Source organism: Salvelinus sp. IW2-2015, linkage group LG27 (assembly GCF_002910315.2).
Source record: "Salvelinus sp. IW2-2015 linkage group LG27, ASM291031v2, whole genome shotgun sequence".
NCBI lineage: Eukaryota > Metazoa > Chordata > Actinopteri > Salmoniformes > Salmonidae > Salvelinus > Salvelinus sp. IW2-2015.
This window is the reverse complement of record NC_036867.1, coordinates 17342012-17358097: the sequence shown is the minus strand read 5'-3', so window position 1 is coordinate 17358097 and position 16086 is coordinate 17342012. Positions and strand designations below refer to the sequence as shown.

The window sequence follows — 16086 nt, the reverse complement described above, 5'->3', positions numbered from 1 at the left end:
TGGTTTAGATCAACTTCTCATGATTGATTCCTTTGTCAAAAGGCAGTTGCTACGTCTTCTCTGCAACTCCAATCAGTTTGCATTTTCTTCACATGAAGTCGGCTACTCGTATGGGTGAGACAATCTTGAACACATGGTCTTGGTTATAATCTTTTAAGGTGTGTGGGTGTTATTAAGCTATATTGAAACTGGTTTGACAAAGTTAGCGTTTTGTGAAATTGGGTAACTGTTACTAACAAGGACAAAATTCCTGCTATCCACATATATGAGAAACATGTTCATGACTGAAGTTTAGAGAAAAGTCCAATTTGATTGTGATGGAACGCATGTGATGAAGCAACTCTGCTGTATGATATTTTTATTTTTAGTAACAATGTATTTTAGAGAGGATATTCAAAAGGTAACAATAGTTATGTACCTTTTTGCCCATTAGGTTTTAAGGTAATTTAATACAAATTGTGATGTTCTTTATATTTTTATTTCACCTTTTTATTATAATCAATTCAAATGTCAGTCAAATTATGACGTTATTTATGGTTATTATAGTAACATATCAAAACCCTGACATTGCAGGGTGATTACAGGAAGTGGTAAAGAATGTTGGATTGTGGGAAATGCCAAACTCAAGACTTTAACCAATCCTGGAGGATGCTTGTGATGTAGTCCATGTATTGGCATAAAACCATTCAAATGAACATTTGTAAATAAATGAATGTTTCCCTATGTAAAAACAATCAAAAAACATATTAGGCAGATATACATTTTGTAATTAATGTTATTACACTGTTGATGTTATGGCACGTGTACGGAACTAGATCAGCATTAAAAACCTTGCCATCAACATACGCTAACCTAGTTGTGTTTATTGAAATGCACGCCGCACATGTTTTCACTTATAACATAATAAGACAGATTTAAATAGTTAGACTGTCAATCTCATGCAGAGGTGGGCCCTATAACTACGTAGTTGTACGGCCTTGGTTTTGCCTCGTCACTCCTACACCACATGGAAGCTTAGTCCCGAATGGCACCCTATTCCCTTTATAGTGCACTACTTTTGACCAGGGCCGATTAGGGAATAGGCTGTCATTTGGGACGCAAAGAGTGTATGGTGATTTTGTTACACATCAATCACATTCAACAGGCTGACCGGTGTTTCCAGAGCCCAGAGAGGAGCCAGGGATTTCACCCTCCTCCTCAGCCCTGCATATCTCTATCAGGGTGTTTACTAGCACACCATAGCAAAACAAACCTGAAAATCTGTATTCTGATTGGACAAGTTCAGCAAGTACCTCTCCTTTTCAAAACGTTTTCTCCCTACTGAACATGACCCAGGTCTCCCCCTCCACAGCAACACTATCTAGCCTCTGATGACCCTGATTAGTGACGTGCTCCATGGTTGGAGTTATCGGACCACCGCCGTCGGTATGTCACCGCTGATCTGGCATGCAGCTGTAAAGGTGAATTAAAGGTCAAATTCTATACAATACACATGCCTTAGATCAGCAATGATATACAACCAGTTAAATACTCAGTTTTCCTATTGTAGTAAAGAAACGGTGGGTTAATACTAGAACAGGCCAGCGGAGCAACAAAGCTGTGCATGCGAGGGGGATTGTCAGAGTAGCGAACCAATCTTAGCGAGGTCAATTGAGTCCGTGCCTATAGGATTGTACTGGCGACACAAGAACTGAACTTGTCCAATAAGAAACCTTTGTATTCATTTTCCGTTGCAAATAGTTTTGCTACGGTATGCACTAATGAATAAGACCCTGGCTGCTTTTAAGTGTATTGAGGCACATCCACGCAGAAAACCGTTGCTGTTTGCCCGCGCTAATTTATGCAGGATTATGCTAACGGCCTGGAGCTCTGGTGAACCTGGCACACAAACACACACATAGGAATGACTCAGGATAGAATGACTCAGGGACAGCCTGTAGAAAAGCGCACACATGGACACACAGAGTTATTTCTGTCATCTACCTTTTTTTTTTTCTTCATGTAGTGACATTGTATGTTTCATGGAGATCATGTTACTGCCGTTACGTGATTCTAGCGCAATTGCCGAAGGGATTATTGATCCTTAGATGTAGGTAACAAGTGGGGAGAGTTTAACAGTCAAACGGCAAGCTATGTAGAAAACCAAACTTTATTTAAATCCCATATGTGACCCCTATTTGCCACAAACATTGCACAGTATGAAAAGAAATCACATCATTGGGCATCGTGTCACATTAGCTATACACAAACATGGTCCTTTTTTTTGTACATAAAACGCTTTTTTGGTGATTTAGAAAATGCTCTACTGTTTCCGCTGCTGGTGACATCACAAATGCAAAACAAATCTTAGTGTTTTTCTTACAATTGAAATTCACTGGCCGTCGCTACACGTGATGTGTCCCAAATTGTACCCTATTCCCGATATAGTGCACAAACTTTGTGCACTATATCGGGAATAGGGTGCCATTTGGGATAGCCACGAAGTGAGGAGGAGAGGAAGGCTCAGACTAGGAACCTGCTACATTGTTCATCTGAATGATCCCTCGGTATAGGAAAACGCTTTATCAAAACCAAAAAGATAGGTTTACTTTCTTTTAAAATATCAAATGAAAGATACGAAAACTATAACCTTATCATGAAAAAAACACAGAACACTTACTACAGTAGTGATAAAGTTAATCAATCATCGATGCCAAGAACAAAGTATGTTTTAAGACACTGAGATGGGGACCCTAACTCGGCCCTATTGTGCGAAAGTCCGAGTGGGAGCCATCGCAAACTTATCTCTGAAATGTAAAACACATCTGGAAACTACATATCCCATGGGGGATAGCTCTGTGAAACTACATATCCCATCACGGGGGATTGGGTCTGTGTGGAGGAGAAGAGAACCACCCTCTTGTCTCATCCGCAGAACACTTGTACGCCTTGCTCTACTAAAATCCATAGGAAAAAGTTAAGACAGCCAGCGTTTTTTTTTGTCTGTCAATATTTTTTTGGTCCCGTCTGCAAAAGACACACAGACTTACATACACGCATATATGACAAAGTAAAAAATAACTAACAGCCAAGGCACCTTGATACAGTTTTGTACAAAAACAATCCTCATTTATGATTTGTATACCAAAAATAGAAATAATCAGGCTTTTTGTGTTTGTTACGCAGCCACTAAACTCATGCTAGGAGTTCCGTTAGGGACAACATCTTTCCCTCCACTTTCTCTTTAAGACACCAGTTGTTTAGCCTGCAGCTCCATCTCTGCTGCCCGCTTGAGGGCCACATCCACTAGGAGCTGGAAGCCGCTGAAGTCCTGGGTGAGGTCTGGAGGGGTGGGGGGAGGGGTATTGAAGAGCCCACTCTGGGGGCTCAGGTTACCCTCCATGGTGGTGGTCACTGCCGGGGCTCCCAGCCCTTCCTCCTGGCATCTGAAGAGCACCAGAGCCTCTGTGGTGGAATGCAGCAGCTCTGCAGCCCTACTGTGGTCTGTTTTACTGCTGGAGAGGAAGTAGGAGAGGGAGGAGGGAGGGCTGGAGCCCTGTTTCTGCATCACAGTGGAGTTGACAGTGGTGTGACAGATGACTGAGGGCCGGGGGAGCACTGTAGTGGCGGTCCCCGGGGAGGAGGAAGGGGACATCTTAGGGGATGATTTGGCCTTCTGCAGGACGCTGGGGCTAGGGAGGCCTGCCTCGAAGCTTGAGGGGTGCAGTGCCCGCTGATCGTAGCTGTCCTCGGGGCCCGTGGCGGCCGTGGCGTGCTTGGGTGACTGGGAGCTGGATTCAGAGAAGCCCCCGTCGCCTCCCTTGCTGCCCTTCCGAGAGATGGTGAACTGGTTGGGGTCTTTACCGTCTTTCCGCAGCATCTCCGGGAGGAGCCGACGGCGTGCGTTGATGAACCAGTTGCAAACCTGAAGGAGGATAGCAATCAACATTTGTTTAAATACACAGTATAGTTTCACAAACATGTTGTCTCAATATACTTTTTTAAAAAGAATGGGAAACAGAGGACGACGTGGAGAAAGGCGTTACACTTTCATATTTCACATGTTGACATAAAAACAGGTTACATCATGTTAACATATTTGCATGACATAGACAGCTGTTTTTCTGTAGTACCCAAAACATGCATCTTATCTGAAACATCTACAAGCATTACGTGGTAGGGGTTGTACAACTTGTTCTTGATTGTATATATTCTGACAATATTTTAAAGCTTATTTTTTATTATTTAACATTTATTTAACTAGGCAAGTCAGTTAGGAACAAGTTCTTATTTACAATGGCTGGGCCAATCACAGCCGGTTGTGATACAGCCTGGAATCGAACCAGGGTCTGTAGTGACGCCTCTAGCACTGAGATGCAGTGCCTTAGACCGCTGCGCCACTCGGGAGTCAGTCTTGGTTATTTTTGTTATCTAAAGAAAATGTATGTCCATAAAATACAGAGTGCTTATTCATTTAGAATAAATAATTTTACGTAAGTCGGAAAATATAACAATAATTTGTGATTCTTCTGGCTTTTCTCATTAAGAAACTCAAACTATGCCTTCTAAAAGCCATCATGGTGTGTAACACTAGTTTGGTCTAAGGTGTTGCCCTTCCCAATCCTATTGTCATGTGGATAAAGAGACAGTCCTCGCTCTCCTTCTCTCTGTCCCAGCCTATTGTCGGCCACGGATGGCTCACCGAAGCCTAGAGCTCTTAGTATTTAAATGACTCTGTATTGTTCACAGACAGCTGGGCTGGAAGAGGGCTGGAGGGAGGGAAATTCCTGTGTGAGCGTTGCAGCTAAGCCCACACCAACCACAAAGCAGTGTGAGTGAGTTTCAGAGTGGTCGGTTCCTCCTAGTCACCATGCGTGCATCCCAAATGGAACCCTATTCCCTATAAAGTGCATTTTTGACCAGAGCCCTGTGAGAAAAAAACATGTGGGGCCCTTATCAAAAGTAATGCACTACATAGGGAATAGGGTGCCATTTGGGATTGAAGCTCGTGCCATTTCACTTCAGACGTGTCTCAGAGAGAATATTGCAGACAAGCTTCCTTGAAAGGCCCTGCCCCACCGAAAGACACACATAAATATACCGTTTTTTGGAGAGGTGTGGTGGGCTGACACACTGGGCGCCTGGGGAGCTGCTGTTCGGCGGAGTTAAGTGCCTTGCTCAAGGGCACGATGGCAGGCAACGTCATCTAGGATTTGATACCAGTTCCGTATCAAATCCAGATACCAGTCCCGCCAGTGTGGTCAATCGGACCCGGATTCTGGCTCTCTTCTCTAACCGCTAGGCTACCTGCCGCCCCTATTGTCCATGTGTCACGCTCTTTGTTTACGTATTAGTGCATTACGTGTCATAAAACCGAGACAGGACGTTGCAACACAAGGTCATTGTATATTGTATTTCCAGCCACTAGTTGTCATGCATGCTGCAGCCCTACTAGTTATCAGGTAGTAAACCTATGAACACCGTCTGAATACTTCAGAAATGTATCTAATCTCCTTGAGAAAAGCAGAGCTCTAAGTGACAAGATGGGTGAAAGCACGGTTACATTCACCAATCCAACCTATTTAAATCTGTGATCACTTCAAGGAAGGTAGGACAGAAAGGTGTATTTTGATTGAAGCGGCTCGTTAGTTAGCCTACCTGTAGTGTGGAGAGCTGCGTCTGCTTTGAGAGCAGGGCTTTCTCCTGTTCAGAGGGGTAAGCATTGTAGCGATGCTCGTAGAGCCAGTCCCTGAGGATCTGCACCGACTCCTTGGGTAGATTCCCGCGCCTCTTCCTCTTCCCACTGCTACCTCCTGTGCTGGATGACAGGTCCAGGGGGGCGTCCATGCTGTCCTCGTCGTCCGTCTCACTGCCCGATAACGTCATCATGCCTGTGTGTGGCCAAGAGAAGAATGTATGTGTGAGAGAATTTCAGTCAGAATTCCCCTTATGCCAACCAAACACTGGTCTGTCTGTAGGTCGGTGTCTGCTCTGTCTGTCACCCTCCTCACACCAGCCCTGTTCCAAACACTAGCATATAGCGGAGGCAGCTGATGTGTCAGAAGCAAGCTGTCAAGTTCAGCCATGTGATTCATGGAACAGAGACTGGGGAGGATGGGAGGGAGGGGGGGAGGATGGGAGGGAGGGAGGGGGGATGAGATGCCACAAAGGCAGACTGCTCAGACGCTGTGTCAGTTATAAAACCTGCCTTGACAAATACTGCTGGCCTACTGTACTGAGCAAAACATCTCTTCATGTTTCAAAACTGGCAGCGCAGGACTCAAGACAACTGAAATAGTTATTCTGGGGGATTTCCAATGTCATGTGAACCTCTGTAGTCCATTTGAATTGCATTCATGTGAACCTCTTGTATTTTTTTTAAAACAGGTTGTATTTGGACACAACTTTTATGTAGGGGCAACATATTTCTTATTTGGCAATAAAACAATTTAAAATCAAACTTTCTTTGGGAACTTTTTTTTTTTAATTATCAAAATTGGACTACATTTAGCAGTTACATTTCAAAAACTAAACATCTGTAATGTCTTGAATTGGAGCATAAAACATGTCAACATAATACAGGATATCAGTCATCTGTCTTTTTCATAGTGGTGGGAAATGGATAAGAAACAACTAAAGTTAGAATGAGGTAATTACGTAGGCCCTGGGTGAGGGAAAGGGGGAGGGGGACCTGTTGCACATCAACGTCTCCAGACTAAACAAAAGAATCTTGGTCGTCGAACCATTATTTCACTATAATGTCAACGTTTTTGAAAGCGTAACCACTCATTTCTTACTTAAGTCAAGTCTACTACTCATGTTCTTGTCAATTGAGTGTTTTGTAAACTCAACTCAAAGGAATATCTAAGTTTAAACAACGTGTAGAAGAAGTTCTATTGTGTGATCTTGTAACACGAGGTCGAAGAATGCGAGAGAACAGCCTCGCAGAATGAAAGTAAACAGCAACTTCACAAAGGAGGTCAGGATTTTGAACGTTGTTGCACCAAAGTTAGGGCTGAAAACTCTAGTTTATCCCGAATATAATTTATTAAGATTACATTTCGAAACAATTTACACAGAAAAGGAAACAATGTAGTAGCCAAACTAACAGATGATACTTAATACTCTGTAGCCCCAACGACGCGCATACTAGAGTTGATACATTTTAATTCACTAAATGCGTGGTGACGTGAGGGTTTAGAGAAGCCCTCTAATTTAGTCAGTCACAATCTAAAATAGATGTACCCTGTAGGAATTATCCATTGGAAACTTGTTCATCATGAACTAAGTTCAGAGTTCGCTATAAAAGGTAAAGTATCTAACACTATTGTATAACAAAGCTGTTATATACATTTACTAAATGTCTATATCTAGTCAACCTTTAAAGCTAACAATTCCTTACATTTGAAACAGATTAAATGAAGTCACACGCAAACCATTCAATTTTGACAGCCCGTCAGCACGTGAAAAAAACTGTTTTGTCTGGAGCGGAAACAATAGGCTGCATGGCTTGCATTGAGAAATGCATTATGCCCCATCTCACTCAATATATTTTTTGATACAGACATGTTATCGAAAATGTGACAATCAGCACGCTGATGAAATAAACGACCTACCCTTTTTTGTCTTCATGTCCGTCAAAATTCCCCTTTTCACGTTGGCCACGAGAGGAGCGCAGTAGCCTATTTTTTTTCTCGAATTCTATTCCTTTAGTGGCAAATCTTTTTCTCAGGATATTCCACACGTATATTCCAAATGGTTTTGTTCATTGATTTATTTTCGTTTGTAGAACCGTTCGTCGGCTTTTTCATTGGTTCGAGACGTAGTACTTTAACCAGGAGTAGGCTACCTGAAATCCGCTGCTCGACTTGGCGAAACCTTTCTCATTCAATGTGTGTTTGATCATGAAACTGGGTGACAGCTATCTTTGACAGCTGCGTGACTCAAAAGCACAAAGATCCTCCCACTTTAGAGGAAAGAGCCAAAATCTCTGACAGCATGGCTTTTGCATTGACATAAACACAAATCTCACCGATCAACCGCTAGAATATATTCTACTTTTACGTTCCAAATGTAGGAATATAATTGAAATGCGTATGGAAGCGAATGGCATTGCAGATCTTGCGGCAGTTTTAGCGCACAATGTCCAAAACAACAACCGTAGCATTAGGTTACTTCTCATTAGTAGGCTATTTCGGACGCGGCTTCTCTAATTGGCTTTCCTACCTCCTGTATCAATTTATGTGTCCATGGTTTCATAAATGGCAGAAGCCATTAGCGTATTAGTTATTTCTTTAGCTAATGCATTATACTGCAAATGTTATGGTTGTCAATTTGTCAACAGGGATATGATCCTATGTCAGTCGTAAAGGACTGCATATGTGAAAATACGCATGCACTGATCTTTTCGAATAGCATTTGAGAGTGATTACCTAAATAAATAAATGCTATGCTGCATTCCCGGTACAAGCCAATCGTCTTCCGTTCAAAAATGAGCTCAATATGAGTGACAGACAAAGGGGGTGTTTATTTTCCATGGTGGAACTGTTGTTTCAGCTGCGTCTGCGACTCCCTATAGTCTGTCTACGCGGTTTGGATGTTCTGCCTCTGTAGCCTACTCACTTGGTCTTCAAACAGGATCTTGCCCATTTCATGACATTTTAGGCTACATATCTAGCCAGCATTGCAAAACAACGGCCCACGTGTTCAGGCTATGTACTAAAGTGCATGCACACACACGCCTCTTCACTTGTGTGTTTATTTACGGTGTATGTGGGTCAGTGTGGTTTCAAACTAATCACGTGTCAACGCAAAGCTCCATAGACAAACATTGGCAGTAGAATGGCCTTACTGAAGAGCTCAGTGACATTCAACATGGCACGGCATAGGATGCCACCTTTCCAACAACTCAGTTCTTCAAACTTCTGCCCAGCTAGAGCTGCCCCGGTTAAGTGTGTTGTTATTGTGAGGTGGAGCAACAACTGCTCAGCCATGAAGTGGTAGGCCACACAAGCTCACAGAACTGGACCGCAGAATGCTGAAGCGTGTAGCACATGAAAAGCGTCTGTCCTCGGTTGCAACACTCACTACCGAGTTCCAAACTGCCTCTGGAAGCAACATCAGCACAATAACTGTTCTTCGGGAGCTTCATGAAATGGTTTTCCATGGCCGAGCAGCCGCACACAAGCCTAAGATCACCATGCGCAATGCCAAGCGCCGGCTGGAGTGATGTAAAGCTCACCGCTATAAGACTCTGGGGCAGTGGAAACACATTCTATGGAGTGATGAATCACGCTTCACCATCTGGCAGTCCGACGGATGAATCTGGGTTTGGCAGATGCCAAGAGAACGTTATCTGCCCGAATGCTTAGTGCCAATTGTAAAGTTTGGTGTAGGAAGAATAATGGTCTGGGGCTATTTTTCATGGTTCGGTCTAGGCCCCTTAGTTCCAGTGAAGGGAAATCTTAACGCTACAGCGTTCAATAACATTTTAGACGATTCTGTGCTTCCAACTTTGTGGCAACAGTTTGGGGAAGGCCCTTTCCTGTTTCAGCATGACAATGCCCCGTGCACAAAGCGAGGTCCATACAGAAATGGTTTGTTGAGATCAGTGTGGAAGAACTTGATTGGCCTGCACAGAGCCCTGACCTCAACCCCATCGAACAACTTTGGGATGAATTGGAATGCCGACTGCAAGCTAGGCCTAATCGCCCAACATCAGTGCCCGACCTCACTAATGCTCTTGTGGTCCCTGCAGCAATATTCCAAAATCTAGTGGAAAGCCTTCCCAGATTAGTGGAGGCTGTTATAGCAGCAAAGGGGGGACCAACTCCATATTAATGCCCATGATTTTGGAATGAGATGTTCGACGAGCAGGTGTCCACATACTTTTGGTCATGTAGTGTAATTGGGATCGGGCATAGTGCATGTATCTCCAAGGAGGTAGGATAGGCCTTTTCCAGTCCTACTCATTGTACTCCAAGTGTGGATATGTTATAGCATATATATGAGATAATAATTGATTACCCAGGAACCAATATACTCTGTATGCCTATTAGGCTGCCCTGCGGAGGGGCCATGGAAGGGAACACAGTGAAAAGGTATCACCCTATTCCTATTCAACACAATTTCTTACTATTGATTTTCTTTCTGTAAGTATGGGTCAGAGTACTACTTTGGCTGCGTTTACACAGGCAGCCCAGTTCTGATCTTTTTTGTCCACTAATTGGTCTTTTGACCAATCACATCGGATGTTTTCACATCAGCTCTTTTCAGAACTGATCTAATTGGTCAAAAGACCAATTAGTGAAAAAAATATCAGAATTGGCTGCCTGTGTAAATGCAGCCATTGTGTCCAATCACTGTGTGAGGACTGCACTATTTTTAAAGGGCCCAAGCCTGCCCCTATGGTACATAACGGCAGCGATGTAAAGTAACTAAGTTAACATACTTTGCAGTACTACTTAAGTAGTTTTTTGGGATATCTGTACTTTATTTTTTATATTTTTGACAAGTTTTACTTTTACTCCACTACATTCCTAAAGAAAATAATGTACTTTTTACTCCATACATTTTCCCTGACACCCAAAAGTACTCGTTACATTTCAAATGTTTATCAGGGCAAGAAAAGGGTCCAATTCACGCACTTATCAAGAGAACATCCCTGGTCATCCCTACTGCCTCTGATCTGGCGGTGATTCATTTGTAAGTTATGTCTCTGTGTTAGAGTGTACCCCTGGCTATCTGTAAATAAATAAAAACAAGTAAATGGTGCTGTCTGGTTTGCTTAATATAAGGAATTTTAAATAATTTTTTGATACTTAAGTATATTTTAGCAATTACATTTACTTTTGATACTTACGTTTATTTAAAACCAAATCCTTAAAGACTTTTACTCAAGTAGTATTTTACTTGAGTCATTTTCTATTCAAGTATCTTGACTTTTACTCAAGTATGACAATCGGATACTTTTTCCACCTGTATAACGGTGCCTGTCAGAATACTGGGTACATGATGAAGTCATCGGGGAAAAGCACAAATAAAGTACTGGGCTGCTCTCTGCTGGCGATAACTATACAATGCACTTTTCGTTAGAATAATATTCAGTGTAACGTTTTTCGAAATGAACAACATAGGCATGCCAAATACTAAATTTGATGCAATTTGATGCATGCTAATTCGTTTAGAGGGCTTTTCTGCACCATAAACATATAGGCCTACAGAAAATACATTCATATTGTATAGTTTGCATACCTGCTTTAGGTGTTTAAAACAACACATTGAAATCAGAATTAAAAAATCCAAGGCCCCAAACTAGCCTGAGTGACAGTCTGTTTGTGCTGTCATGTCCTTGTCACCCATTGTCATACCAAACAATGTTTCACTTGACAAGGACAGCAATGGAGTAGGGAAGAGCACAAGCAGATCTGGAGACAGGTTACTTCAAAACTACACATGCCATTCAAGTTTGCCTAACAGGAAAGTTTGGGGACAAGAGTTTGATCCACCTATTTATAAATATAAAATGGATCATCCACAAGCTTTTCCTTTAGTTGACATGCATTGACAAATGTGAGCTGGTTGAAAATGGAGATCTACCCCTCTCTGTGAGATGAGTCATGTCTATTTCAAAACCTTGCAGCCTCATCACAGAACGTTGTTTAATTTGGTCACACAATACAGGTCATATCATACAGATCACATATGCCTAATATATAGGCTGCTACAGATCTATTATATAGGACAAGTGTGTCATCCACATATTGATGACAGATGATAGAATGTGAAAGACATTGTGTTATAATAGTGTCATAACGGAATATCTTTCACATATATTTTCACATATTTTCCATGTTTTGTAAACAGACAGAAATAAAACATGGCTGACGTTTTTACGCACAGAAAGTAGCCTACATTGGCAAATAACCACTAAAAAGCACATGGACAGAAAATGCATTAGGCTGTATTGAATCCAATAAAATCGAATAAAAAAAAGCTTTATAGGGCCATACAATCCTTTTAAGGACGGGACATCACTTTACTCTCAAGAAGTAAAGGGTTTGTGAGTCTTTTTTGCGCATATCCCTACGCGTAACCGTGATGTAGCTTTTGGCACGCCTTGCGCATTCCAGAATGGCGACCCCGCCCTTGACGCCGCCGACTTGGGCAAACGAAGTTCCGAGAGTGTACTGTCATCAAATCCTTTTAATTCCCTCGCTGTGGTCATTACTGCTCTACGTACAACTACGTTAACTGTTGGCAATGAGGTAGGATGAAGTGGAGTGGGTCAGGTTACACTTTCCTGTCTAAAATTAGGGGAACTGCGCTGACGCAAGATGGCTAAACTCGGTCGCTATGTGTGACAGCGGGAACAAGACCGTGGATCCATGGGGTTAACGTACTCTGCCATTTAGCTGTTGTTGATGACTGGTTGTATTTTTAGACTTTGTTGTCATCTTTCCGCAACACTTGGTGTCCAGCATAAAGGCGAGTCTTTCAAAATGCAGCTGTACAGCAGTGCGTTGACACACTATCCCGGATCCTCTCGCAAAGTTTCGATAACTATCACAAGTGGTACCACTACCGACCATTTGTCCAGAACAACAACGAGCTCCTCTGTGAATACTAAACCGAGTGGGCCTACTCCAGCAGACACTAACGGGAATACTGTAGGAGAGACTCGATCTACTGCAAACATGCCTGCTGCTGCTGGTTGTTCATGTTACGAGGCTGCTTCCACGAAGCCAGTCTACTACACTTCAACCGCAGAGATAATCATTCGTCGGCCTGACGGAGTTGAGAGATCCGTACCAGTGCACATCATAAAGGAAACCCAAACCAAACGGTCTCCATCAGACTCATATGCACAAGATATCCGGATTCAGCCGCGTGACCGAGAGGATCATTTGGATAGAGACTTGATTGTGGACTTTATTGATCACTTCAGAGGTAGAGGGGATTTTTTCAGTGATAGTCAAAAGGTCGAACGTGAAAATAACCTGATCAATTTTGACAAGAAAGATGGACCAAGTTACAGAAAGTGTGAGGAGAGAATGAACATGGCAAATGGGGAAGGAAAAACTGTTACAAGTGACATTGTAAGCCCAACACGCCATCAGAACTTGGAGGCCCTGGCAACCCATTTGGGCCAAGGTATCTTGGATTCCTGTGAGAATATAAATGATAGTGAATGCGCAGACCTGGACTTTCCATCTGGCGAGGCGCAGCTCTTTGAGCTCAATGTCCTACAGGAGCCCTCTCCCTCTCCGCCGAGAGAAGCAGAAAAATGTGAGGACGACAAAGTGACGCGTTACATAGCGGAAGTGGAGAAACAGAACAAATACCTTCAGGAGAAGGTACACAAGTACAGATTCCACATCATCCCTGACGGCAATTGTCTGTACAGGGCGGTGTGCAAAGCCGCCTATGGAGAGCAGTCTATGCACAAGGAGCTGAGGGACCAGACAATGCACCACATAGCCGACCACCTGCATGAGTTTAACCCCATCATTGAGGGGGATGTCGGGGAGTTCCTGGTCAACGCAGCGCAGGACAGTGCCTGGGCAGGCTATCCGGAGCTTCTGGCGATGAGTCAGATGTTGAATGTGAACATTTACCTGACCACTGGAGGTAGCTTGGAGAGTCCCACGGTTTCAACCATGGTGCACTACCTGGGGGAAGAGGACTCGTCCAAACCCACTGTCTGGTTGAGTTGGCTCAGTAACGGACACTACGATGTCCTGCTGGACAGGTGTGTGGCCAACCCAGAGTATGACGACTGGTTCCGTCATTCTCAGATGCAAAGGAAACGGGACGAAGAGCTGGCCAAGTCGATGGCAGCGTCACTGTCTAAAATGTACATCGAACAAAATGGTCATATTTGAAACCAATAGTTATCCGATTGCTGCATTGAAATATTACTGTGTGTTACAGTAGGCTAGCTGTTACGTAATGGGCCAATCATCTCTGCTGATAGTAGTGGAGCCTCTGTCATCTGAGGTCTGAGAGGGCCTCAGTCAGCACCTGGGGCCCCTGTTGGCCCCTGTGCTAAGGACATCTCCTCACAGCCCAGCTCACGACTCACCCTGAGCTCATACTGTCTCTCTCTCTCTCTCTCTCTCTCTCTCTCTCTCTCTCTCTCTCTCTCTCTCTCTCTCTCTCAAAATCGATTGCACTTTAATTATGTGTGTGTGACTTCAACATTGCCTTATTCATTTATTTTTCTACGTTTTGTATTGTAACCGAATTAAAGTGCAGCGCACATGTTAAATTTTGATGTTTGTGTTGTAAATACTCTAAATGCCAAAAATGACACTTGAAGGAGATTGTGTGGTTTTTTCCTATAGGCTACATTGATGCGTTTAATGTTTGAGCACTTAGGTGAGACTATTTATTAGGTTTTTGACTGGTTCATTGACAGTTATTTTTGTATTATTACATGTAACAGTTAAGCTGTGTTGCTAAGCTTTATGCCTTTGTGAGGTGCTTGGAGCACAAACAGCAACATTGTTTTTAAATAATCATGTAATAATAATCATTTGTATCCAGGCTGTATCACAACCGGCTGTGATCGGGAGTCCCATAGGGCGGCGCACAATTGGCCAAGCGTCGTCCGGGTTTGGCCGGTATAGGCGTCATTGTAAATAAGAATTTGTTCTTAACTGACTTGCCTGGTTAAATACATCCATTTTGAAATAACACTTTTGGTGTTCATTTTGCTTTCTGTCTTACATTGACATTATTTAAATCTGCATGCAAGATCATGCTCACACACACACTTTCTATCTAGACATGGAATAGGGGCAATCTCGGGTGTTGTTATTGCGTAACAATACAAATGGCTGAGTTTATGTTTTGCTTTATTCCCCTGCACAACCATTAGATGGCGTATTACACCCCTCAATTGATTTGTTTCAAAGGATTGATTGAAACATGGCGAAGTAGGCTATGAAGTCGAACTAATTATAATTTCACGTGGTGTTTAGATAGACAGTAGCCTGTCCTACACATTGTGTCAATACGCATACACTAACTGGTGTGTGCAAAGCAACGTTTATTCACGTAGCCTCCTGGCTACTCCCCCCCCCCATGCCAGAACATAATTACCGTTCTCCTAACAGCAGGATATTATGCTGGCAACACGAGCGCAGATTTTTTCTCTCTCTCACTGCATTGCATCCACCTTTGAAAAAATAAATGGGTAATTTGACGTACTTTTATTTCTAATATTGCATTAATTATACCAGCATTTCTTTAGAAAGTTTACACCAATACTGGTATGTTGAAAGCTATTGTGTAGGCTCAATAGTCTCTTGTGCTGAGAAGCAGGTTTAATACAGAGTGCTGGGGACTCCTTACTCCACACACTCCATTCACTGAAATTCAAATCGCTGTATATGAATTACGAGTTTCAAGTTTTATTAGTAGTATGTACAGGATACACATAGTATACACCATTCAACGAAATGCTTACTTGCAGGTTCCTTCTCAGCAATGCAACAACACTAAGAAATAGTAAAGATAAGAATATGAACGTATAAACATGAATACATTTTTCAGGAGAATAGAATAAGCATTTTAGGGGGTTTATTACTTATTGCCTCAAGAGATTTCAGCTTTTAATTTTTTATTAATTTGTAAAAGTTCTAAAAACATAATTTCTCCATTTAAAATTCAGGCTGTAACACAACAAAATGTGGGAAAAGTCAAGGGGTGTGAATACTTTCTGAAGGCATTGTATAGTTAAATGGGTAAGCGTCATAACACATTATGACATGGCCATAACCAATTTCATAATATGCCATAACAGCTGACATAACTTGTCATAACCTGTTAAAATATGGTCAAAACATTGTCATGACATATATAGTTTGAACGGTTGTGGCATATATTGCATTATTTTATGGCTGGTTATGACACCTACATAAGAGTGTCAAAACTCTCAAAACCTACCACACAAGGCAAAACCTCCCATTACACACCATAGCCTACGTGTCAACAGTATGTTCATGTTATATATATATATATATATATATATATTTTGTAATTTACCATATTCAAATATCAATTATCATGCGCACACATTGATGTCAGACATGCACCGACATG

General features: G+C 42.4%; 2 protein-coding genes across 2 annotated transcripts; one reads left to right on the top strand and one right to left on the bottom strand.

Annotated features, from left to right (window-relative positions):
• Positions 1 to 2929: 2929 nt before the first annotated feature.
• On the bottom strand, positions 2930 to 7708 carry tgif1 (TGFB-induced factor homeobox 1). The gene is made up of 3 exons (XM_023972893.2): positions 7596 to 7708; positions 5638 to 5870; positions 2930 to 3904 (listed from the first exon to the last, which is right to left on the bottom strand). Exons 1-3 carry the CDS (start codon positions 7609 to 7611, stop codon positions 3224 to 3226), a joined length of 930 nt encoding a protein of 309 aa, XP_023828661.1. The 5' UTR covers positions 7612 to 7708; the 3' UTR covers positions 2930 to 3223.
• A 4406-nt stretch (positions 7709 to 12114) lies between these two features.
• LOC111953143 (OTU domain-containing protein 1-like) lies at positions 12115 to 14678 on the top strand. Its single transcript, XM_023972224.2, has one exon. It carries the CDS (start codon positions 12402 to 12404, stop codon positions 13860 to 13862), a length of 1461 nt encoding a protein of 486 aa, XP_023827992.1. The 5' UTR covers positions 12115 to 12401; the 3' UTR covers positions 13863 to 14678.
• Positions 14679 to 16086: the final 1408 nt, after the last annotated feature.

Coding starts and splice junctions, on each gene's coding strand:
- tgif1 (XM_023972893.2), bottom strand. Junction 3,905..5,637: donor CGCAGCTCTCCACACTACAG/GTAGGCTAACTA, acceptor ATCCTCCTTCAG/GTTTGCAACTGGTTCATCAA.
- LOC111953143 (XM_023972224.2), top strand. CDS start 12,402: ATGACTGGTTGTATTTTTAGACTTTGTTGTCATCTTTCCGCAACACTT.